The 25231-nt window shown below is 38.8% G+C and overlaps 1 protein-coding gene across 4 annotated transcripts in view; it reads right to left on the bottom strand.

The window, feature by feature from the left end:
• LOC308567402 (protein FRA10AC1) overlaps nt 1-15040 on the bottom strand; it is a 32130-nt gene extending 17090 nt beyond the window's left edge. Inside the window, exons 1-8 of one of the 4 annotated variants that reach the window (XM_081158888.1) lie at nt 14681-15040; nt 12364-12440; nt 11037-11132; nt 10860-10905; nt 7987-8063; nt 6838-6921; nt 5928-6012; nt 2133-2178 (exon numbers count right to left, since the gene is read on the bottom strand). In XM_081158888.1, coding sequence (XP_081015014.1) covers nt 2133-2178; nt 5928-6012; nt 6838-6921; nt 7987-8063; nt 10860-10905; nt 11037-11132; nt 12364-12440 — 511 coding nt within the window. In that variant the 5' untranslated portion in view covers nt 14681-15040. The remainder of the gene's footprint in view (nt 1-2132; nt 2179-5927; nt 6013-6837; nt 6922-7986; nt 8064-10859; nt 10906-11036; nt 11133-12363; nt 12441-14680) is intronic. The other 3 variants (XM_081158886.1, XM_081158887.1, XM_081158889.1) reach the window with 3 other exon arrangements.
• Between the last annotated feature and the right edge of the window lie 10191 nt (nt 15041-25231).

Raw genomic sequence — 25231 nt, forward strand, 5'->3', positions numbered from 1 at the left:
AATTGATATTTTTAAGTATTAACATAATGACATTTATTTTAAGTATCAGCATAAAATGGCATTTAGAGCACATTTTAAAATGCTAGCACTCTGAGTGAAACAAACCCCATGCTCTAAATTTTAGAATCACTTAACACTAAAATCAATACCACATTATCATGTCCATTGTACATTAAAACCTTCTGCAAAAAAGGACTAATACTGATGATCCAAGAGGGGGAAAAAAGGAACTCAAAAATTATTAACTTTCACAGACAAAAACAAGATCAAACTTTTATTTGTACAAACAAAAAATTTGTATCTCAATAATTTGCACAAACAGGAATCTGAACTTTTCATATAAATGAAATTATCAAAATGAATTTTGAAAATGATCAGTCCAGCCCGGCCAGGCGTGGCTCAGCGGTTGAGGGTGGACCCAGGATCCAGGTGATCGGGGTTCGATTCCCAGTCAGGGCACATGCCCAGAATGTGAGCTCAATCCCCAGCAAGGGGCATGCACGAGGCAGCCGATCAGTGACTCTCTCATCACTGATGCTTCTATCTCTCTATCCTTCTCCTTTCCTCTCTATGAAATCAATAAAGATATATTTTTAAAAAAAGAAAAAGAAAATGATCAGTCCAAAAGGCTGATAACTTTTCTAAACTGGCATTTTTTACTGATTCCCAAGGAATGCATTATTCAGTCAGTACATGTTCAGTAATGGCTCTATTGTTAAAACAGCAACAAAACTGTAACTTTATAAATCACAACAAAAGCGTTCTCTCCCCTTCCCAACTAATCCTTTCTTCAGTTACATGAATTTAGAGAACATCCATCAATTTTTTAAAAAGCAGCGTTACTTCCATCATCTGAAAATTCCATTCAATAAAAGCACAAAATTTTAAAACTGTGACAGACATTTCAATATATCTCATTGTTTTAGGTAAAAACAAACTAAAATGTAATCTCAAGAAAAGTTTAAAAAGCTTTAACTTTATTATTTTTCCTTCTCCTCCAAAGTAGCTTCAGGGCTGATATTTATTATCTAAAGAAAAAAATTCCTGTTTAATTGCATAGCCAACTTCACACCTGACACAGACATTTAACTTATAGAAGATGTATATGAACCACAGTGATGGCATAAATGCTTACTCATTTTTAAATGTAACCTTTATCTTCAGTTATAAATTTTTAAGTTGTTAATTTAAAATTATTTCCTAAATGCTCCTCTGTAGTTTTCAGAGCGCTAACATTAATTTTTTATTGCAATTAAAAATGCAATTATTGAGCCCTGGCTGGTGTGGCTCAGCAGTTAAAGCATCAGCCCAAGCACCAAAGGGTCACAGGTTTAATTTCTGGTCAAGGGCACACACCTTGGTTGCAGGTTTGATCCCCAGCCCTGATTGGGGTGTGTGCAGGACGCAACAAATCAATGTGTCTCTCTTACACTGATGTTTCTCTCTCTCTCTCTCTACTCCCTCTCCTTCTCTCCCTCCCACTCTCTCTAAAAAGCAATGGGGAAAAAATATATCCTTGCGTGAGGATTAACAACAAAAAAGCAATGATCAATAAAGAGAATTCTATAGCATGAGAGAGTACAGAGATATTAAGTATTCAGAGAAATTTTATGAATAGATTACAATAATGCATAGTAAAAGCATTTGCTGATTGCCTACCAAATGTCTGGTCTTTTGCTGTAAGAGTAAACATTTGGGCTCAATCTCAGTGACTCCCCAGAAGAAGAAGTAGCCTGTCTAAAAATTCTATTAGGTTCAATATGATATTTAATTTCTACTTTCAAAATGTGGATTTGACTGGAACACAGTAATGCCAACTCATTATTCCAAAAATTGATAGAGAAAAATTCAAGTATTCACCAGTTGATAACTAACTTGCTATGAAATCTTTAACTCTAAACATCTTCTATTTATCAATTGAATGTTCTAAAAGCAAAAATTCTAAAGGTAAAAATCTAAAGCATTATATTATTTTGACCTCTGCTAGTAATACATCATGAGTATACTTTCTCTAATTTTACTTTATAATCATTCACTGTATACATTAGAAATAATCTTACCCAATGACTTCAATTCAATAATATAACAAAATAACCTTATCCTATTATAAAGTTTTAAAAAAAAAGAATTACCTTTTCCTGAAATTACTTCTTTTTCTACTCTCCACCTAAATCCAAACTGACAAGAAAAAAATTACAATAATGCCAGAGTAAATTTAAACATTATTTAAACTGTATATAAATCCAAACATGGGGCCAACATTTGACACAATGACATTTATCAACCTAAATATAAACCTAATTCCCATTATCATAGCTTTTTCTCTCCTTACAGGATACATCTGAACAATTACCAACTTATCCGTTAAGGAACATTCTTCTTTATTTTTAAAAGTTATAGGTTCCAGGCCACAAGATATCTAAATTAATGAAAAAATACATATATATCCTATGACACTAACAGAAAAAGAGGTTATGTACAGTAAAGAGGCAGTATACTATAGTGCAAGAGTGTGCAGCCTTTGGAGTCAGACTGTTTGGGTTTACTTCTTAGCTCTACCACTTAGCAGCTATGTAATAGTGGACAAGTTATTTAATCTAGTTGTTCCTGTCTCCTCATATGTAAAGTAGGAGTAATACAAGTACCTACCTCTTTGGGTTAAGAGGTTTAAATGGGATAATACATATAAAGTATTTAGAATAGGACCTGGTACATACTATACCACAGGTTAGCACACTGTGGCCCATAGGCCTGCTGCCTATTTTTATCAAGTTCTACCAAAACACAACCACACCCATTTGTTCATCTGTGGCTTTTCCCACAACAGCAGCATAGTCATGAACAGGAAAGAGTAATGTTATCAGTCTGTAGCCCTAAAGCAGGACTATCCTACAGATGCCTAAATACAACTTTGTTTTTTGGCTAAAAATGATTTTTCTCCACTGCCTTTTAAGATCTTTCACATCCATTTGCTAATTTACCATAATTCTAGCTAATGGTGTAGTTTTCTATTCAGTTTACTTTTATAATTGCTAAAAGCTCAGCTCCAGAATCACGCAGACCCAAAGGAAGCTCTACCATTCCTTAACTAGCTCTGTAACCTTGGGAAAGTTATTTAACTTCTCAGTCTATTTCCTTATTATAAGAATCCTAATCTCATAGGTTGTTAAGAGAAACAATTCAGATGAAGTGTTCAGTGCTTGGTTAACTTTGTTATTTTTATTTTTTTAAATAATCTACTACTTGAATTAGGTAATTTTGTATTCTAAATGCAAATGAGGGTACAAGCCCAGCTGGTGTGGCTCAGTGGTTGAGCATCAACCTAGGAACCAGGAGATCAAGGTTCGATTCCTGGTCAGGGCACATGCCAGAGTTGCAGGCTCGATCCCTAGCAAGGGGAGTGCAGGAGGCAAGCTAATCAATAACTCTCTCATCATTGATGTTTCTATCTTTCTCTCTCCCTCTCCCTTCCTCTCTCTGAAATCAATAAAGATATATTTAAAACAAAATAAAAAATGAGTGCACCAAATATTTCAAAATATTCTAATTAAAACCCAAAGAAAATAGTACCTTCCCAGTTTAAGAAAAAAGAAATAAAAAATTCAAAATAACTGTTTGTTTTTAAACCAATACATGTCTGTGAGGATTGCTTTCCATCCAGCATATACTGGGATGTCTACTGAAGCACAGTCAAATGTATAACAAAATAGTTTCCAAACTTTTTCTTCCATTCATTAATCTATTCAACAAATAATTATTAAGCAACTACTTGCTGGGCTTAGCATTCTGCTGAGGATAAAAAGTGATTATTAAAATAGTGTCTGTCACCATGAAGTATATCTTATGGGAAGATAAGAAATGTTACAAACAACTGCCATATTTCCTCCTATTAAAGATTACATAGAGGTTTTGCCTCAGTATGTTTTTATATTCTTTCCTGAAGATACAAATTTTCCTACTGATACATTGGATTAAACACTGGAGTTACTCAGGGCTTGGTGCTAAGCATCATCTTCTCACTGTACCTTCTAGCACAAAGAGCTCACACATGCAAGCGGTAAGAGAGAAAGATCCTAAGTTCCTAACAACACAAGGTTCCATGCCATCTGCCTGGACTTTTAAGTAAAAGAAATATGAGCTTCTAGCTCACTTAAGCCAATGTTCTTTGGGAGTGCTTGCTGCTCCCTGCAGCTGAATCTAATCCTAACTAATGCAACGATCCAACCAAATTCTCAACGATGAAAGAAGCAACAAAGGAGGAAATGGACATGTGGGACAAAGGTTGGAATTCACTAAAAATACCTAAGTATCTACTATATATACATGTAGTAGGCACTGAGCTAGGAGCTGGTTTATTAAAAAACAAACAAAATACTGTCTTTGGGTAAATAAAACTGAGAAAACACATTCTAGTAAGAAAATCAAAGGTACTACTCTGTCTCCAACACCTCAAACATGGTATGCCAAAAAGATACCCCTGATATGTGTGGGTCAAGGGGTAAATGGGAAATCTATCTTCCCCTCAATTTTTCTGTTAACTTAAAACTGCTCTAAAAAAATTAAGTCTTAATTTTTTTAAGAACAGATCCCCCTCCCTCCATATTTCCTATTTCTCTAGTATTCACACTCAAAACCTGTAAGTCATATCTGATTTCTTATTTGCACTAACCCTCATATCTGACTATTTATCATGTTCTAATAGGAAAATATACTTTGTTTTAAGATTATCCTCTTTAAAGCATGATTTCCAGTAAAATACCATGTTCTTTTAAGTGGAGAATACAAATATTTAATTATTTACTATGTACACGTTCTCCCCTCAGCTAGACTATAGGTTTGTTGTTTTGTTTTTTGGTGGGCAGACACCATGTTTTAATCCAAAACACACAGCTTGGTCCTCAATAAATACTGAAAAACAGTCAACAAATGAGTCCCAGTTGAAAAAGCTGCTTTGTTATGTGCTCTTAGAAAGGCCTATATTTCACATTCAACTTGCAGTGTGGTAACTTCAGGTAACTCCAACTGCTGTGTGTGGTGCTTTTTGGATTCAATATGGTAATAACTAGTACAGAGATGAGAGCTAGTTCAGAAGAAACTGAGGAAGTCTTTGGGATACACCAAGTGTATGGGCTATAAAAATGGACACTACTATTATCTATAAGAATACTGTGAATCAACCCATATATTAAAGGCACTACTGAAAAAAATTAAACCAACCATGGTTCTGAGATTTAACTATTTAAATGAAAACAATATCCTTATGATAAATAAATTTAAGACAGCTTTTTAAATAGGTTATCTTTCTTAATATAATATAAATGTACAGATTTATGCAACATTCCCCCCTCTCCCATTTCAAACTGAGATGTTCTTGGGTCATCTTCTCTAGCTACAAATGTGAAATTTGAGATAGGAATAAAAATCTCTTTAATATTAACTAAAGTAAGATGTAAACTGGGAATGGAAATCTGCCATTACTAATTAGCACTGTTAAGAGTTAATTTTACTAGAATAGACATTTCTATAACAAAAGATGTACATCTGCTTCTTTATAAATGATAATAAATTTGGAAAAAATAGCCTATCAATTTCATCTGTGAAACAAGACATCATTCTGCAGCATTAAATCATTCGTTATAATCACTAGAGGCTCTAGACTAGAGTCAAGATGAAAGAGGATCCAGTAGACACTTGCGTTTAATTTTAGACTTTTTTGCCTCAGCTCACAAAGAAGCACCCTTGACTAAGGAGCCCTTTGTAAATTCCACAGCTGCACAGTTAAAATGTCCAAATGATACTTCACAGATACAGGGCAACTGAGACTAGAATAGCATCTTTAAAAGAAAAATGTAGGGCATGATAGTATAATAGAAAGTAACACTGTACTTGTGTAAGAACCTTCTTTTATAAATATTTAGAAGGCATACCTTATTTTCTTTGTATTTACTGAGATCTGCTATGCAGTATTCCTTGAATAATTTATCATAGTATTTCTTTGCAAGTCTCTTCTCCCTAGATTCATAAAAAAATATAAATCTTCATTTAGAAATTCAACCGTGGTTTGCTACTTGGAAGCAATGTCAAATAAATAATGCATATGATATAAATATTAATGTTTTAAAAGAGGTCTATTACTTATATGTGCATAGAATATTGGAACGTTAACTATTATAGTTGTTCTCTCAGAGAGGGAATCTAGAAGACTGACAGTTGGAATGAGAAAGAGCCTTACTCTTCATTTTCCAGCCTTTGTAATGTTTGGATTTTTAGAACCATTTTCAGGTTATTTTTTCCCCAAAATATTTTTTAAAATTTTAAAGAAGTCCTAGCTGGTTTGGCTCAGGGGTTAGAGTGTCCAGCCTGCGGAATGAAGAGTCCTGGGTTCGATTCCGGCCAAGGCATGTGTAATCACTAGAGGCTCTAGACTCAGGCTCATTCCCTGGCCCAGGTTAGGGTTGCAGGCTCATTCCCGGGCCCAGGTTAGGGTGTGTAGCAGGCAACCAATCGATGTGTCTCTCTCACATTGGTGTTTCTCTCTCTCTCTCCCCCTTCCACTCTCTCTGAAAAGCAATGGAAAAAATATCCTTGGGTGAAGATAAAAAATAAAAATAAAAATTTTTAAAAGAAACATAGGACAAACAAACAATATTCTTCTAAATGTTTTTTAAAGACAAACTCAAGCAATGAGAAGTCAGTTAAAACTGCTAAAAATTACCACAAGAACCAAACTAGAGTCAGAATCTGAGAAACGGTTCACGTCCTCAGTTCAGAGCTGCTGCACGAAGGGTGGGAGAGGGTGGAGCATTGGACGCCCGCTGCGCCGATGGCTACAATTACCAACTCATGTCCACTTCATCGTCCTCACTCCAGAGAAACCTGTGATTTTCTCGCAGGACATCCATGTCTGTCTTGTCATTTTCCCTGGAAAATAAAACTATTCCAATTTAATACAAACAAACAATTAGTCAAATTTAGGAGGTTAAGCAGTCCTGTGAGATTTTGAACACCTGAGTAAATATATAATACACAGAGATAAAGACAGTTTTATGTGAATGTACATATGTACATATGTTTGTAAGAACTATTTCAGTACTTTTCAAAAGGCACTAGAAAGAGTGCCGCTACAGAAGCAATTTAAATGGGTAAGAAATTCATCCATCTCTAGCACTGGTTTCAATTATACACAAGGTGATAAATAACCGAAGCTAGGATGAGAAATCTGAGTAAACATTAAATGGACAAGGAAAACTGTATGAAAGTTTAAAAAAAAAGCCAATAACCCTACCCTATTGAAATCTAATTTTTAAAAATATATGAAGAGTTTTCCATCCCTCATTTTACTACCGTTTCTTAGGAAGACTAAGTAAGAAAGAGAGTCGAAGAATATAATTTTTCCAGATGCTAACAGTTTGGGGGTAGAATAGGGATTGTTGGGGAGCACACGCCAAATTGAGAGGGGAGATAAGTTTGGGATAGAGGAGACAGCATAAAGTTTTTTAGGGCTCTCCCAATTCAGAAAATTGTTAAGTCAGAGGGAAAAACTCACACAAAACCAAGAGGCTCTGAAGAGAAGAGCCCCAAATATAGGAAGCAGTTTCATGTGTGGGTAATATTAAGAGTGAGGTTTCTTGCTTTCCCTACACTTAAAAAAGCAATCCCAGACGCTGAGGTTTAAAAAGGTCAAAGATCCTCCCCAAAGGGGAAAAAAAAACACCGCACAATCAGGCACATGTGTATAACTCACAAATTCTGTTATTGCCAGGGGCAGATCTGGCTCAGCAGGCTACCTGTTGCCAGAAAAATGGGGTTCATGAGAAGCTACTTAGCTAGAAGCTATGGATGGTCTCTCCACCTTGTGATATAACAAGGAAATCAGAATGGAAAGCAGAGGAAAATTACAGAACCAGAAGACATAACAGCTGTGGGTCTTCAAAAGATCTATCTCCACAGGCCCCTCCAATTCTACATAAACTTCATGACACTTACCCCAATCGCTTGAAATCTTCTCTCTTGCCTCCATAGTATAAAATATAGTCATTTACAAACTTTGCATGCCTTTGATACTGAAATGCAAAAAATTAAGGATTTTATTTGTTTAAGAGTTGTCCTACATCCATGATATATCAGTGAGTAGAAATAAAAAGCATAGTCTGAGTCCATTTAGTTTTTTTTAATATGCAAATATATACTGTACATGCTTATAAATTCAAAGGTAGAAAAAGGTAAGTATTAAACTATTCCATATGAACATTATAGAGAAAAGGGACTTTCACTTTCTACTGAATACTGTTTATACTGTTTGTAACATTTTTCAAGCATATACTACTCATGATAAAATATATCTCTAGGTGGGGAGAAAGAGCTTCCTTTTCTATTGCTAAACTACATATAGCCTCACACCACCACTCATTTTAATAATCACAATATGAAAAATTATAATTTCTAAACTTAAAGGTAAGAAGTTGAATTTACCTTTCATTATTATAAAATATAATTTACCTATTCCAGTAATAATAAAGCCTCTAATAATAGAAGATGAAACTTTATAATATTAAATCCTAACATCAGGCTTTCAAAAAAAAACAGTAAATATAATATTATTTTTTATACTTTAATATTAAAAGAATCCACAGTCATGTTTATTTTCAGTGCAGTATAATAAGATACATGAGGTTAAAACTTTTTCTTTTGAAAAACTTAATGGTACTCTCTCTAGAAGTGAATGTGCACATACTAGAACTGACTTCATCTATAATAGTCTGTGAATACATCCTATTAAAGATAGTGATTTAATTGATCACAATGTGTTCCAATAGAGTACCAAATCAGAATATACTTCCAAAACTGGAAACAAAACAGTTTACATTTCAGAAAAAAGAGAACAGCCAAATATCTGGAGATACTGGTTTTAGCTCTTGATCTATCACTAACTGATCATGTGACCGTAGCAAGTCACTTAAATCTTTTAGAGATGGGGCCAGCAAACATTTTTTGTAAATAGTAAATATGCAGGCCATACGGTCTCTGTTGCAATTGCACAGCTCTACCATTTTAGTATGAAAGTTGGCACAGATAACACCTAAATGAATGAGCATATCTGTAGTTCCAAAAAATCTATTTCCAAAACAGGTAGTGGGTGGGAATTGCTTCCAGGAAGATGAAGTAGACAAAGATGTACTTTTCCCTACTCTTCCCACTAAGAACAGCTAAATCCCTTGGAAGTTATATATTTAAAAAACACAGGAAGCCCTGCCAGCGTGGCCCAGTGGTTCAGCATCGACCTATGATCCAGGCAATCGAGGTTCAATTCTCAGTCAGGGCATGTGCCCAGGCTGTGGGGCTGATTCCCAGCAGGGGGTATGCGGGAGGCAGCTAAACAATGACTCTCATCATTGCTGTTTCTCTCTCTCCCCTTCTCCCTTCCTCTCTCTGAAATCAATAAAGACATATTAAAAAAACAAAGCAACAAAAAACAAACAAACAGAAAGCCCTGGCCAGGGTGGCTCAGTTGGCCGCTTGTTCAATTCCCGGACGGGGCACACGTCCAGGTTTTGGGCTTGATCTCCAGTACGGGGGCATGCAGGAGGCAGCTAATCGATGTTTCACTCTCACATCAATGCTCTCCTCTCTCTCTCTCTCCCCTTGTTCTAGCTCTAAAAATCAATTAAAAAATCTTAAAAAAAACCCACACAGAAAGACTCTGAAAGGTAGAGAGAAGGCATATCAGCTAGGGCCCTCAGGAAACCATGGTATAACATAGTGGTGAATTACCCTTTTTGCCTTTTAAGTCCCAGATTTGGAGGTGAAGAGCTTTCTTTGGCAACCTGGAATTACCAACTAGCACAGATTTTAAAAATCCCAAAAGCCTTCTCTAACTGAATAACCAAGAGATAGGCAGTCTAACAAGATAGATAACTTTTAGACAATAACTATTCTACTCCAGCCAAACACTCCAGAAAAAAACTGTGTCCCACCTCTACCCATGCCAGAAAAGGGGACTCAGACTTTCACCCTCTTTAGGCTTTAAGTAGATGCCCCAACACTCCCAGATGAATGGTGTCAGAAAAGGCAGAGTAGACATTGAAATGCTAAAGGAACACACGGCACAGGTAAGCAACTGGGTCAGGAGATAAGAGGAATAAATAAATTGTTGATAAGAAAACTTCTATAACTTAAAGTATCAGAAATGATAACAAAGTGAAACAGATTACTCCTGGTGGGAGGGAGTGTATCCAACTGACATCATATCCCTCTCCCATTCCTGACCATAGTAATACACACCTAGAAATACTTCAGGTCTTGCTTGGCCTCTCTTTCATTCTCCAATATTCAGTAATATGGAAGGTCAGCGGTAGCAGTTACTGTAATGAGCCACAGTCTTACCAAAAAGTTGAGCTGATACATGCCATAATAGGAAAGCAAGGTATGGCTTAAAGAGAGTCCCAACTCATGCCTGAGAGTTGAAGCCACAGCAGACCTGAGAATAGTCCAGACAGACCTACTTTTAAATACAAGTTTTACAAAGGCCTTAACTAGCCAAGAACCAGGTAAGAAGAGAATAGGAGTTAAATGAGACATGTTGAGAGCTTGGCAAAAACAGGTTGGAAAAATATTTGCAAGTTCATGGACTTTGTAAACCTATTTATAGAACATTAGGAATACATTTTCTTATTTTGTCTCTAAAGCTTTCTTATATATTAGTAAAAGAGAACTCAAAAGTATAAATGGCAAAATTTCATATCAATAAAGACTTATCTTTAAAGATAAAATATCGATCTGACTTTACAAGATTTTGTAAAATAAAAAAGATTTTAAAATATTCTACTAGTTATAAAAACCTAGAAATATAAAAAGGATACAGCATCCATAGCTATGAGATGAAACCTTCTATTTCTTGCTTCTTCCCTGTTAAGACAAATTTTATTTTAAGCAAATTTCAATGTCTATATTCTAATTAATAGGTTCAAATCCTCAAGCCCCCGAGTTTACAAAAATGTCTTAAATCAAAAAAAGTAATTTACGTTGAAATACCATACCTATCCAGCAATTCTGCTGCAACCTGTTTATGGACCACCTTTCCATGTTTTCCTTTCTGAAATGGCTTTTGGAGCAGTAAGTCATCTTCAACGGTCCTGGTTTATTAAGAAGAAAAATTACTAAAAGAGCTTATCTCAAAGGGTTTCCTGTTTCTTTATATTTTCACAATTGGAACATGTTTTAAAGAATTTAAGTCTTAACTTAAAAAAGACTCACTGATCTTTAATGAGACATTTTATGTCTCCTTAAATGGCTTAATATCTTAACTTTATTTTATACCTATAAAATGGAGCAGCAAATGAAATTAACAAATGTATGAGTCCCGGTGTCTGACTACCTAGATTCCTAGGTTCAAATTCTAGCTCTGTCATTCACTATCTTAATCTTAAATAAAATTAAGTTACTTAAGTTCTTGTGCCACAATTTCCGTTTGTAGAGACGACAAAGTTTTTGGTAACCGATGATATGAAAAAAGGAGGACTGATTACAGATAATATAAACTATATACGATTAGCCCTGGTTATATAGATATATGTAACCCTAGAGCAGAGAAGACTAACTAGATTTAATTTCTATTCTTACAAAGTAATATTTTTGAATAAAAAAATCTTAAAAATGTAAAGCAACATAAAATGTAATTTGTTATAATTATTTCTATTCTTTTGGTTATCCACAAAGATTTGAATACCCAACAAAAATATTCAGTCTCAATTAGTATGCCTAATATATTGCTCTTGGTATAAAATAATAAACCAATTTTTATAAGCTTGATTAATCAGTCAGTCAACCACTCTTAAGCTAATGGATAAAATCAAGTTTCTAAGCACTAAAAGCTAAAAACCATGCCTCTAAAGACAACAATTCCACCAAGATATAATAGCCTCCTTATAAGGCCCAGCTTTATCTACTGACAGATCTTGTCCCTTCCAATTCAATAAAAACTTCCATGAACTCCTTCTCCAGGCCACTTAGTTTGTTCATTCACAAAACCATAAGAATTGTGCTGCATCACAATGTCATCCTCCACATTAACCTTATTTTGAAGTCAAATACTAGCAAAGGGATCACCAACGAAGCCCTGTTTTAGCATGACATCTGCAGAAAGTCCGTCTCTCCTTTCCGCTTCCATAAATCCCTTCGCAGCATAAACATTTTATTTTTCATGTAACTGTTCTCAAAATTTTCAGTCAATTCATTATATGAACAAAATTCATTCAGTAGAACATCGCTGTCTTCACAAACACAATCCAAACACTTTCATTATTATTTATTTATACCTCATCTCAATCTAGAAAGGATCTGAAGCACAGATCAATAAAAAGTTACCTTTTTTTCCTTTTGCTAGATTCTCCACAGTGTTCATCATCACTAAAATCAGAGTCATAGCCTCCATGACCATGCATCTGTAAAGTAAAACGTCAGTTACTTAGAATCTAAATTGTTCAGGAAACAAAACAGTTCAAAAATAAGTTATTTTTAAAAGCCACAATAGTTTTAAAGGATTGTGGCGAGTATATCACTGTCCCTGGGCTACCCATACATCTAATACTACCATTCACTTTGAAATAACAGACTTACCCTTCAAGAAATGAATAAACATTTTTCACCATTAGGCCAACAAGAGAGGCTAGTCTTTGACCCTTCCATTGAATATCAAGTCTAGAAGCTGCCATGTGACAAGGTTCAGCAATGCTTCACTTTTATTTAACTTGGAGTAACAGTGGCTGTGTATTTATCATCAACTTCATTCCAGACATTATGCTAGGTACTTTACAAACACTGCTTCTAATTCTGCAAGTTATGAACTATTACCTCCATTTTAGAGATGAAGAAATCAAGGGCAAATGAAGTTAAGTAAATCAATTATACACAGCAAATAAGTGACTACACTGATCTACTTGATTCTTAAGCCCATGATTTCAACTACTCCAAATTACCTCTCTGGAATATGCTAACATTTTGATTATTACACTCCATTAGGCTTACTGCATTTGTGAACAGTACCCTTTTTTATTCTTCTTCTCCTTAATCCTCACTCGAGGATATGTTGATTTGAGAGAAAGAGAGAGAGAGAGAGAAAGAGAGAGACATCAATGTGAGAGAGAAGCATCAACTGGTCACCTTTTGTATGTGCCCAGACCAGGGATCGAACCCAAAACCAAGGCATGTGCCCTGAGAATTGAGCCTGCAACCCCTCAGTTTATAGGACAACGTTCCAACAGAGTCACACTGGCCAGGGCAACAGTACAGTATTAATTGATGAAAATTTACCTCTTTTGTCAACATGTGTAGAGATTTCCTTTTTCTTTTAAACCTAGGTGTGTGTTTTCCAAGGTAAATCACCTTGCTCTTTGCCTTGTGAACCTTATTTTCTTTCATTTATTAATGAAATTCTCAGAAATACTGAAAGATTTCAGTTGTCACTAAGTTGTGTCCGAAGCAGCTCCTGGTTTCAGCATTATATTGAATTTGGGACACACATTAATGGGGGAAAGATTATTTGACTATTTGATGTTATAAATACCTAATTCACATGGCTATAGAAGGAACCAGTCCAAGTCAAATGATACACCAAATTTTTTAAACTTTAATATTCACTATAGCAAGTAGAGCAGGAAAAAAAGAGGAGAGAACTGCCCTGGCCAGTGTGGTTCAGTTGGTTGGGGCATAGTCCTGTGCACTGCAGGGTCCCTGGTTTGATTCCCGGTCAGGACGCATACCCAGGTTGCGGGTTCAATTCCCGAACGGGGTGCCTATGGGAGGCAACGGATTGATGTTTCTCTCTGATATGCATGTTTGTCTTTCTCTCCTTTCCTCTCACTAAAAAAAAAAACAATTAAAAAAAGGAAAAACATATTCTTGGGTGAGGATTTAAAAAAAGAGTAAAGAACTTACACTTTATCGCACTGGACCTAAGACAAAATACATGTTTCTAATCCTGGGGACCTTGAATAAATTACTTCGTATCTTTGGGCTTCCTTTGCTAAATAAGGTGGCTACACCAAGTAATCCATTTTCAAGCAGAGGTGTGTGGCTGTATACCTCTCTCCCCTGTCCCACAGAATTCTAGACAGGAAGGCCCCAGCCCAACGCTGGAGGTGAAGGTTATAAGGCCACAGTCCCAACTCGACCCTCGCTTACATGTGCCAGGATCTCACACCCTCTACAATGTCAATGCCTTGCTCCACCTACCACACCTGTTCAAGCCCTACCAGCCTTTCACTCCGTATGTCCTCACTTTCTTCACATCTTGACGGAGTAGGACCACTGGGTGCTGCTCAGAGGTATGTCCTGAGATCAGCCCACCAGAATGCACATCCTGGCTCTGCACGTTTCATTCTGTCTTTTTTTGAGCAGGTTCTACAACCTGTGAGCCTCGGTGTCCCCATCTGTAAGATGAGGTTGGTGAAGAATACCGGTTTCATAAGACTGGAAACTGAATTACCACGTATAATGGGTTTGAGAACAGTGTCTGGCACAGGACACCGGGTACCGGTTAACTATTAGTACCCTCATCATCTAGTTCCCACGCCCCCCGCCACCACCTCCGGCCCGGTTTCCCTCCCAATCCTCTTTCCTCCGGCGGCTTCACCCCCCCACGCCCATCTCAACTCAGGGGTTGCACTAAAATGCTCTCACTCACTTCAGGCTACGAACACACTGACAAAGGCCGAGAGAAATTCAAGAAAAAAAACGCCGACTGTCTCCAGAATCTAAAAAAAGATCATCAACCAGTAGCACAGGAGGGACAAGTTCGAGGTCCTTCTCCCCGATGCCAAACCCACTCACGGCCCTTCTCACACACCCCTTCCCCGCCTCCCTGCTTGGCCAAGTCCGCCCGCAGCGTCGTCTTTTTCTGCTCTCGGCGGCTGCAGCGACGACCCACGGCCTGAACGAGCCGCTGCAAGGCCGCCGCCGTCCGCGGAGGCCCCGAGGCTCCGCCGCAGCCGCCGCCACCACCGCCTCCGTCACCCGCTCCCCGCCTCTCCCTACGGGTCCCCGCGAGGCGCTGCTTCCGGTCCGGCTCGGCCCCGCGTCACACCTAAATGGCACCGTCCCCGGGAGCGCCGAACTTGTGCTACTGCCAGAACATTCCCGGGAAACAAAGGCGGCAGGAGAACAGGGCCGGGAGGGAGGCAGAGGCTGCGTGCTTTCTAGAGCCGCGGCCCTTGTGTTAGCCGGAGCCTCTGTCCCTTCTGTCTCGGGAGCCCCTCATCTAATAATGTGGCACACACGCTCAGTACGCACGCCTCATTTGAAATTATGTTTTGTTTTAGAAAAAGCCCTGCCTAAATGCCACCTGGCGTCCTCCTTCTAGTAACCTTAGTAACGCCTCCTGGAGCACCCTCGCGGGGCGCGGCGGCCGCAGGTCTGTTTTCCTTCCTCCCTACCCGCTCCCCCCGCGCACCCCGCGCCCAACGAAACCGTTCCCATCATTAGAACAAAAATAACTTCCCTTCGTGTTACCACCCACACAATAGACACCATTCCAAATGCAGTGCTGGTGGCAGAGGCGAGCTCATCAAAAATGTGAGGCAAGGGAGAGTAGGGCTGCGGATCCCCTGCAGACGGGCGGCCGCACGCGTGAAAAGAGACCCAAGATAGTGCCTTTCAAAAAAAAGAAAAAAGAAAAGAAACGAAAAGAAACAAGAAAAAAAGGGGGGGAGGAGAGGAAGGGAGGGAAGGAGAAACGCAGGAAGGAAAAGAAACTATTCTAAGCTCCGCCAGGTGCTCACGTGTTTTACCTTCTCCGCATGATGATGCTTCATTCTCCTTTGCAGCCTAGTGACTGGGCTAATAGTCTTGTCCCCCTCTGGCTGATGCTGTTTATCTTTGCTTCCTCCTCAGTGCCCAACACGGTTCCTTGGAAAACACAAGCACTAATTAAATATTTGCTGAATTGAACTGGCCCACCACTGATTTTAGAGAAAACCATGGCACTTAATACACACTCATTTTATCTTTCACACTACAGAGTAGATAACGGTATCCTTATTGGTCCAAGCCCCCTTCTATCTCTGACAATAAATTATAGATATATCCTGCTTTACCCAATGCAGTGACTGTGATCTTTACATTTAATCTGTAAGTTAAATTACTGTAAATTCTAAAAATATATATTTAGTTCTTTTACTTATTATCAGTAAAATCAAGCACACCTGTACCTGGTATTCAATTTACTTTCTACCAGTATTTGACACTTAATAGCAGTTTTATCTAATTCTTAGTATATTTTTGTTTGTTGCTTCATTTTATCTTACAACAAGCCTGTACTGCTGTGTTATTAGCCCTGTTCTGCACATGAGAAAGAGAAGCACAGAACTTAAAGCCACAGACCTGGTGAGGGTCTAGAACAAGACCCAGTTTTCTCTCTGTCTCTCTCTCTCTGTGTCTCTCTGTGTGTCAATTTTAGTCTCTCTTTCTCTCTTTCTTTTTAACTCATCAAATTGTATGGGAAGTAGCTCCTGGTTCTAACATTTTAAGAAGCTCAGATCTTTAGCTACCAGACGACTCACTCACAGATCTGCATTTTCCCCTTTGAGACAGAAGTTATTGAAAGAAAGAAAATAGATACTAGGAATCGATCACATGATCTGAACTAAAAACAATTAATACAGGATACAAAACCTACTTGATCAGGAAATCTCAAGTTAGCAATTACAGCTCAACAACTATAAAAAACACAAATATTTTTTTAAGTGCCTGCTCTGGGCAGAGCAGTGTCCTTAGTCATCAAAATTAGAAGTATGTAAAAGCCACTCCTTACTCTTGAAAGTTGACTAGTAAGAAAGAAAGAATACATAGAATGATAACAACAATATATTCTATCATATGCCAAGTTCCTAGTAAATGGCACGGACCTGTGGTTCCCAATGTGTGAAATGGGTTATTTCAATTAATGTGAAAATTTAAATGTGCACCAAGACTGAGTAACTGAAATAAAGCAACAAAATACTCTAATAGGTGTATGGTGGAGGTAAGGGAAGTTGGTCCCCACTCTTCTCCATTACCCTCCCCTCCACACATCTTTATTGCCTCCCCACTAAAGGAGCTGCTCTAAACAGTATAACAAAGAGACACACTTCAACGTCAGCCAGACCTGCATTCAAATAAGGTTTCTGATACTTACTAGCTAGGAGATTTGGGGAAAGTTATTTAATTCTCTGAATCTTAATTTCCTTATCTATAAAATGGAGATAGTAGTAGTAGTACCTATCTAACTGGGGTTGATAAGGTTTAAAATGAAATGATGCAGATAAAATGCTTAGTTCATAACAAATATGTAATAAATGCTACTTGAGGAAAGAATCAGATTACAGGCATTCTTTCTTGAGAATAAGTTTAACAATTAATTGCTTCTTGAATATGGTCCAGAAATGGATCCATACATATATGGATATATATCCCATGATTAATGGCATAGATTTAAGTATGAACTTTTCAATAAATTGTTCTGGGTCAATAGAATAATACAGTAAAAAAAAATCTTGATTCGTACCTCACACCACACAGAAAAGTAAATTTCAAATAAAACATCTTCATGATATTTCATGATATCTTCTTTAGAGTGGGAAAATTTTTCTTAGATAGGAAACAACTAAGCATAAAGGACTCATTTAAAAGACTTTATTAAGAAAATGAAAAGGATGGGAGAAAATATTGCAGTATGCGTATTCAACACATCAGAATATAAAAAGAACTTTAAAAATTATTAAGTAAAAGGTATAAATCCAATAAAATAATTAGCAAGAGATTTAAACAGACAATTCACAAAAAAGATATTCAAGTGGCCAATGCACATAAAATGAAGTGCTCATCTTTACTAGTTATCAGAGAAATGCAAATTAAGAACACAATGCACATTATCACATACCCACCAGAACAGCTAAATGGAAAAGACAAATCTAGTGCAGATGAAGGTATGGCATGACTATAAATCTTACATGCTGCTGGTGGGAGTGTAAATTAGTACAACCACCTTGGAAAAGTTTTTTGATAGTACCTCCTAATGCTGAACGTATATATCCTATGTCTCATATGTACAACAGAAAAGTGTACATATGTTCATCAAAAGACACATACTAGAAAGCTCTAGTGATAAATGACAGCAATATTTATAAGTCAAAAACCGGAAGCAATTCAAATGTCCATCAGCATGGAATAATTAAACAAATTATAGTTTATTCACACAATAGAATACTGTACAGCAATAAAAATGAACAAAGTACAACTATATGGAAAAGCATAGGTGAATCTCATTAACGTAATACCTAACCAAAGAAGCATTGTATATGAAAAAGAAAACATACAACAGGATCCCATTTATATAAAGAACAAAAGCAAAAGTTATCTGTTACCAGTCAGAATAGTGGTTTTCCTGGTGAGTGTATGGGAGGAGACTGGAAGTGGGTACAAGGCACTGGTGGCAGGGAGTGGGGTGCTTTTAGGGACATGGTAATGTTCTATTTCTTTATACTGGCATTCATTACATGAGTGGTCCATTTACACCTATGATTTGTACATTTTTATGTATGTATGTTATATTTCAATAAAAAGTTTATGTTTAAAATTTTAATGGTTCCTAGAGGTTTTAAGACTTTGACTCCAACTGGTAAATGGAAGTGTTGGTGGTTAAAGCAATTTCAGAAGTGACAGAATAGGTTGGGGAGTGCATAGGTGGGATTTCCTGGGGCTTTGGAAATTATGCCATATAAATGCTTACATGGTCAAAGATAAGGTTCCTGTGGGCACTGAGATGGAGGCAGACAGGGGGCTCTGTAAGTGTTGAGAAAGACTCTAGTCAGCACCCAAAGGACTGAAAGCACCCAGGCCTTGAACACTTGGCAAGGTCAGCCTGCACTTCTTGTACATTTATAAGCCAGAATCTTGCAGAGGGTAGCTCCACATCCTCTGTAGTAAAGCTCAGTCCATGAGTAGAGATATGGTCTAATAGCTATCTTTTTCAAGCTGGTCAAAGGTCAATCACTTGCTTGTGTAAGTGCCAGGAGGAGGCTGCCAGAGCGTGAATGAACACTGTGAAGCAAAGTGGAAAGACAGCAATATGCCAATTAGCCAAATGAATTAATTGTCATTGTTAGGCCTGCTCCCAGGAGGCAAGAACAGAGACAGGATGTCTATAAAACCCCTCTCTGAGGCAGTCGCGGGTAAAGAGCCTTGTGATCAAGTGATAGGGAGACACTTACAAGGTCAGATGAGATGGGAAGCAGAGACCAGGAACACTAAATGTCACCGGAAAACTGATGCAATTATTTTTTGTCATTTAATATCCTTGGGTATAAAGATTTCACGCCTCACTCAGAAATGTGCAAGTAGAGAGACTCACTATATTAATGAGGGTTGATAAGTGTTGTACCTCTGGACCCTTCCTCAAGGACTATAGTCAGTGGAAAAGATATAATCCCCCCCATCAAAGTTCAAGTTCTAGGTGGGACCCAGACACAGAAGTAGGTCATTACAGTATAGTGCTGTGGGCAGTGATAGGAATAGTCCCAGAAGGCCATGGAAGCACCAGGGTGGGGCCCCTAACCCTGAGAGAAGGAAGACAGGAAACACTTGGGAGACAGAGGACTTCATGTTCATGTTCATGTTCAAAATGCTTCAACCACAGCACTGGCGAGTGGCTTAATTAATTGGAGCATTGCCCCGTACACCAAAAGGTTTTGGGTTCAGTTCCGGCAGGGCACATATATAGGTTGTGGATTTGGTCCTGGGTCAGGGCCAGTATGGAAGGCAACAATTGATGTTTCTCTCTCTCTCTCTCTCTAAAAAAAAAAATCAATGAAGTCATAGCCTCAGGTGAGGATTTAAAAAAAAAAAAGCTTCAACCACAAGTTTAACTCTGTGCTACAAAGGAGAGGGAGTTATATCCTCCCAGGCCTGCCATATTCACCAGTGACACCAAGAGCCCCTCTCTTATAAAATTTAAACAAGCACCAAGTAAGAGTTGACAATATCATATGATTTTAAAGTTTATGAACACAAGTTGACTATGTAGAGAGTGTGCTGGTACAGTCAAGTGAAATAAATACCCAGTGCAGTGGTCTGCCACATGTCTAAGGATACAGGTCATCATTACTATGTGGTCAGGCAGTTAGACGAAAATAGCAAGCAATTTTCCTAAATGATGCCTTAATTTACATATTCTCTGAGAGTAAAACTTCTTTGATTAGTTGCCCTACTACTGAAGGTGATAATTGGTGGTAGGAAATGGACATACATAAACACACACGGATAACATAAGTCACTGAATGGGTTTAAAGGAACAGTGGTAACAGGAGATGGGGAGTTTGGCTATATAAAAGCAACCGCACCCAGAGTAATACTTGGATTCATAAATAGAACTTTTTCAGTGATATGCTTTATTGTTATCCCCCGGATTTTGTGTTCTGGAAAACGGCTTACTGCAAACAACCATTCTTTCCCACATGACTTAGATAAGACTCAGATGAACCCTATTTAACCTATGAGAAAGCTAGACACAGACCCTCCAAATACCCATTCTTTGCCTCATAAATGATGAACTGTAGTACTCATCCCCACTGATGGATTGGAGCAAAATGCTCGTTAACCAAACTTTGGCTAAGCTTCTTTCCTTCCTGCAAGCCCCTGGACTTCCCACCCTCCGCCTGAGCGAGCATACAGCCCCTCCTGCGAACAGACTGGCTTCAGCATAAACTATTCCCCGATCTGCTATCTCATCATGACACCCTTTCATTCCATTTCCCCACTTTCGGTTCTCTCCAGCCTTGCTCACATGTCTCTATAAAAGAAGACCTTTATTTGCCTGACCCTTGAGACACTTGCAGGTCCCCCTCCCTACTGCAACAGTCCCTTCCCCCCTGCAATATCCTTTTTAGATAAAAGTTGCTCTTAAATATGGATTTGTTTTTGGACATTGTCTTTCTGCATCCTATGCTATTTAGCACAATTTCTGACAATAAAATGTGCTCTTGAAAACATTCTGTTTATGGTCAGAAGTATTTCTCTATTGGATGGTGCCATCTCACATGACAAGAATTAAGCAGCAGCTGAAGTGACCCCAAGTCACTGGACAATGAGTTGCTAGATGTCAGGAATAAGGTCACTAGTCTGTCTTGGCTTCCACAACACCAGACTCAGTTTTGGCTCTTCCACAGTCTGTGCCTTCTCAGGCTCCTGGTGTTCTGCAGGGCTGGGCCTGCATGTTCTTCTCTACCTACGCTCTCGGTCAACCCCAGGGCTCAGAGGACCGACTACATGCTGATGTGTCTCTGTTCACACCCTTTTAAGGTCTGAATAATATTCATTGCATATATTTTGCTTATCCTTCCATCTGTGGATAGACACGAAGTTGTTTCCACCTTTTGGCTATTGTGAAAATGATGCTATGAAGATTGGTGTGCAAACATCTGTTGGAGTCCTTGCTTCCAGTTCTTTTGCTATATATATAGGAGTATAATTGCTGTGCCATCTGAGAGTGTTATGTTTAATCTTTTGAGAAGCTACCAAACTGTTTTCCACAGCAGCTACTATTTTACATTCCTACTTTCTCTACTTCCTCACCAACACCTGTTATTTTCTGTTCTTTATGTTTTATTATTATTATTATTACCATTCTAGTAGATATGAAGCAGTATCTCAATGTAGTTTTGATTGGATTTCCCTAACAACTAATGTACTGAGCGTGTTTTCATGTGCTTATTGACCATTTTTATATAATCTTTGGAGAACTGTCTACTCAAGTCCTTTGCCTATTTTTGAATTGGGTTCTTTGTTTTTTGTGGTTGGGTTTTGGTTCTTTGTAGATTCTAAATATATGATTTGGAAATACTTTCTCCCATTCTATAGGTTGTTTTTTCACTTTTTTGATAGTATCCTTTGATGCACAAAAGTTCTTGATTTTGATTAAAAGCCCAATTGAAAAAGATAATTTTTTGAAAGGCTAAAATCATGACTCTTATACAAATATAAAATTAACAGACATCAGAGATTTTATTTAACTAACTCATGAGGGAACCAGCAGGATGTTACCTCCAGTTCAAAGGAGAATTCAAAGAATACACACGTATAGGCAAAATTAATTTGCATCTCCATGGACAAGAATCATTTGCACTGCCATCAGTTTTATATACTAACTTAAAAAGTTGTAAAATAGCTCAAAGGCAATGAAATTTTCAATAACTGGGTGCTAAACAAGACTCCTTATACTCTTTTTTGCCTATTTCAAAGTCTTTCATAATTTTTTCTGATGCCCCACTCACCCACCCCTATCGCAGCAGTGAGGTGAACCAGCTGCTCTCCAATTGCCTCAAGTCTTTCAGCATTGGAATAGCTACTGGGGACACTTAGTTCAGCTCAAGGACTATTCATTAAGCGCCAGGTGGTAGAGGGGCAGCTACTTAGCTATTCCTGCTACAAATACTTACCATCTACTAGGAGCAGGCATTATGCTATGAGCACAGTGGGGATTAACACAGACTGGTCTCTGTCCTCCTAAACCTTACTGTCCAAATGGAGACAAAAAGGATAAGTAAATAAATAAGTAAAATGATCACAAACTGAAAAATGCAGTAAAGAAAAACAGCTGCCAACACAAAGAATCACCAAGAGGAGCCCAGGTAAGTAGCATGGTCAGGACTGGCTGCTCTGCTCAGAAGAGAACATTTAAGCTGAGTCTTGAAAGATGAAGAGGAGCCAGCCATTCCGAGCGTGGGGAGTGACAGGAAGCCAGCGATAGGCCAACTCCACAGTCTGTCCTCACTCTCTCGCTTCTGGGGACAGTTCTGCAGCAGCTGCAGTTATTGCTTATCCCCGCCCGGGGTGTGCAGGAAGCAAGTGCGGCCAATTCCTGCTCTCCCATTGGTGTTTCTGGCTGCTTTCGAGTCTAAGCTTCAAAAAATTTCAAGGGGAAGACAAGGGCCTCTCCCAAACAGGCTCAACCTCTTTCCTCATTGGTCCCAGTTTCCCTCTAAGTTCCCCCATCTGCTAAGTGACACCTGAAATGTCTTCAACACATGAACATCAATTTGAACCCACAAATACAGATAAAAGGCTTTAAAGATGCAAGTGAGTGGGAGAAGTACCACATTCGTGTGACTGTGTAAAATGATCAGCTCTTTTCCCGAACTGATTTGATTAGAAAACTGCAAAACACAACGATCTTATGGGCAAAAGGAAAGACCAAGGGTGGTGTGGAGTGATGGGGCACCAGGATCAATGTCACCTGCCTCAGGGTTTTGTCCAAGGCCTGGGCTGTAGCTCATCACTCTTCCAAAATCATTTCATGCTGCTCTGCGACTCTCCCCAGGAAGCTGGCACCAGAAGGGCAAGGCTGGGAACCATCTGCCCGAGCTGAAGGGCTGCAAGTGGATGGGCTCATGGGGACAGACAGCAGAGGGGGGCAGGGGAAGGGCAGAGTCTAGGGGCATGGATGTGGGCAGGAGAGGAAGAAGGAGAGGAAGAACAACAGGCTAAGAAAGCCCACCAAGCCAGAAACAAAAGTATCATAGCAACCAAGAGAAGTGTTTAAAGAAAGGAAGTATCCAATTATGTCAATAAGGAGGGACGCTCTCAAAATGTGTGTGGCTCTGGGAACAACCACAACAGAATCACTCAGTGGGACTGTTAAGAATTCAGATTTCTGGCCCCAGCCACACCTGGTTTGGAACCTCTGGCACTCGAACCAGGAGTTGGTATTTGAATAGGTGCCCAGGGATTCTGATGTGTGTTCTGGAATTGTGTTTAAAAACAACACTTGGAATCAGAGCCAGGTTCGATTTTGGTTCCTTAATTTGAGCTGTTGGGCAAATTATTTAACTTTTCTGAGCCTAGTTTTCTTTAATCTGTAAAATAATGCCCACTATATACAGTTGATATAAGTGTGGTAGGTGGTTAGATAGACATGCACAGAGCAAGGGCAATGGCCAGGTACACAAGGTCACCAGGACAGAGAGCCCCAAGTGCCTAGCCATGAGCAAAACTGGGTAAACAAGGACCTTGCCCCTAGGGTAACCTTTCCTCCCCTAGCCTATCGATGGTTATGTGGTTCAGACCCTCCTCTGACCTTCCCTCCCCTGGCATATTGCCACATTGCTAGTTATGGGGATGAGACCCACTAAGAGGGGGAACGAACAAGGGGTCAGGAGAATAGCCCTTAAGCATTAAGCCCTCAGGACAAGGAGCTCCTGACCCCCATCAAATACATCTAGGCCACAGTTGTGTTTCAGCTCTAGGCCCAGAAAAGCAGCAAAACCAGACAAGCAAAGCCACGACTGACCTCAGGACCAGCTGCATTGGATAATGACCCCCTGACCTGGTGCTGAACAATCAGTGGGGACCCTGACCCTGAAAGGACACACCTGGAAAGCTGATGAATATTCTATGGAATCCTCCCCTGGGACCGCCCCTAAAAATCCCAGCCTTTAAAAGCCCTCAAGACTGAGGACCCGGTGCTCTCCATTTTGGAAGCGCCCGAGAGCCTTTCCCCTCCTCCTTGCCCTCCTCTTCCCCCAGGTGCATTACCTTTACCCTTCTCTCTCCTAAGCTCCAAGAGCCCCTTCTTTTGCCCCTGTAACTTGTTTCCTGAGCTCATTTATTCCATAGCTCACTTCCTCTACCTTTGTGACTTTCTAAATAAACTTTCTCTTACAGTTTGAGTCTTGGCTCTGAATTCATTCTTAGCCAGAACTCAAGTATAGAGGTTGCTGAACCCAAGTCCGGTCTGACTCCACTGGTCTAATATCTGGTGCCATTCTCGCTGACACACCAACATAAGGATACTCTTCTCATGACTATATATTTTATACACACACACACATACATACCATGCTTAGCACAATACTTGGAACACAGTCAAAAGTCAATGAATATTGACTGTTATTATTACATAATAAAATAGGCTATGGAATTTGGGAAGAAGGGTAATTTTAAACTTTCCAGATACTTTCAATAGAGCAGCTTTGGAAATTTCTGGGAATTAAAAAGGAAATATATAGATAGGAAGTAGAGGCAGCAAGTGAAAATGACAACTTCAAGCTCAGGAAAAATTGCAGCAGGAGGAAAGGCATCAGTAATACTGATAAAAGAAAGGTTATTATTAATTTAGCAGTGACGGGAGGGTGCTTGAAGGATAGAGGAAGGAGTTTCAATGGTGCAGATATTGAAGCACTAGAGGAAAACAGGGAGGAGTAGGCAC

The sequence above is a fragment of the Miniopterus schreibersii genome (assembly GCF_964146895.1).
Source record: "Miniopterus schreibersii genome assembly, chromosome: 14".
NCBI classification, from domain to species: domain Eukaryota; kingdom Metazoa; phylum Chordata; class Mammalia; order Chiroptera; family Miniopteridae; genus Miniopterus; species Miniopterus schreibersii.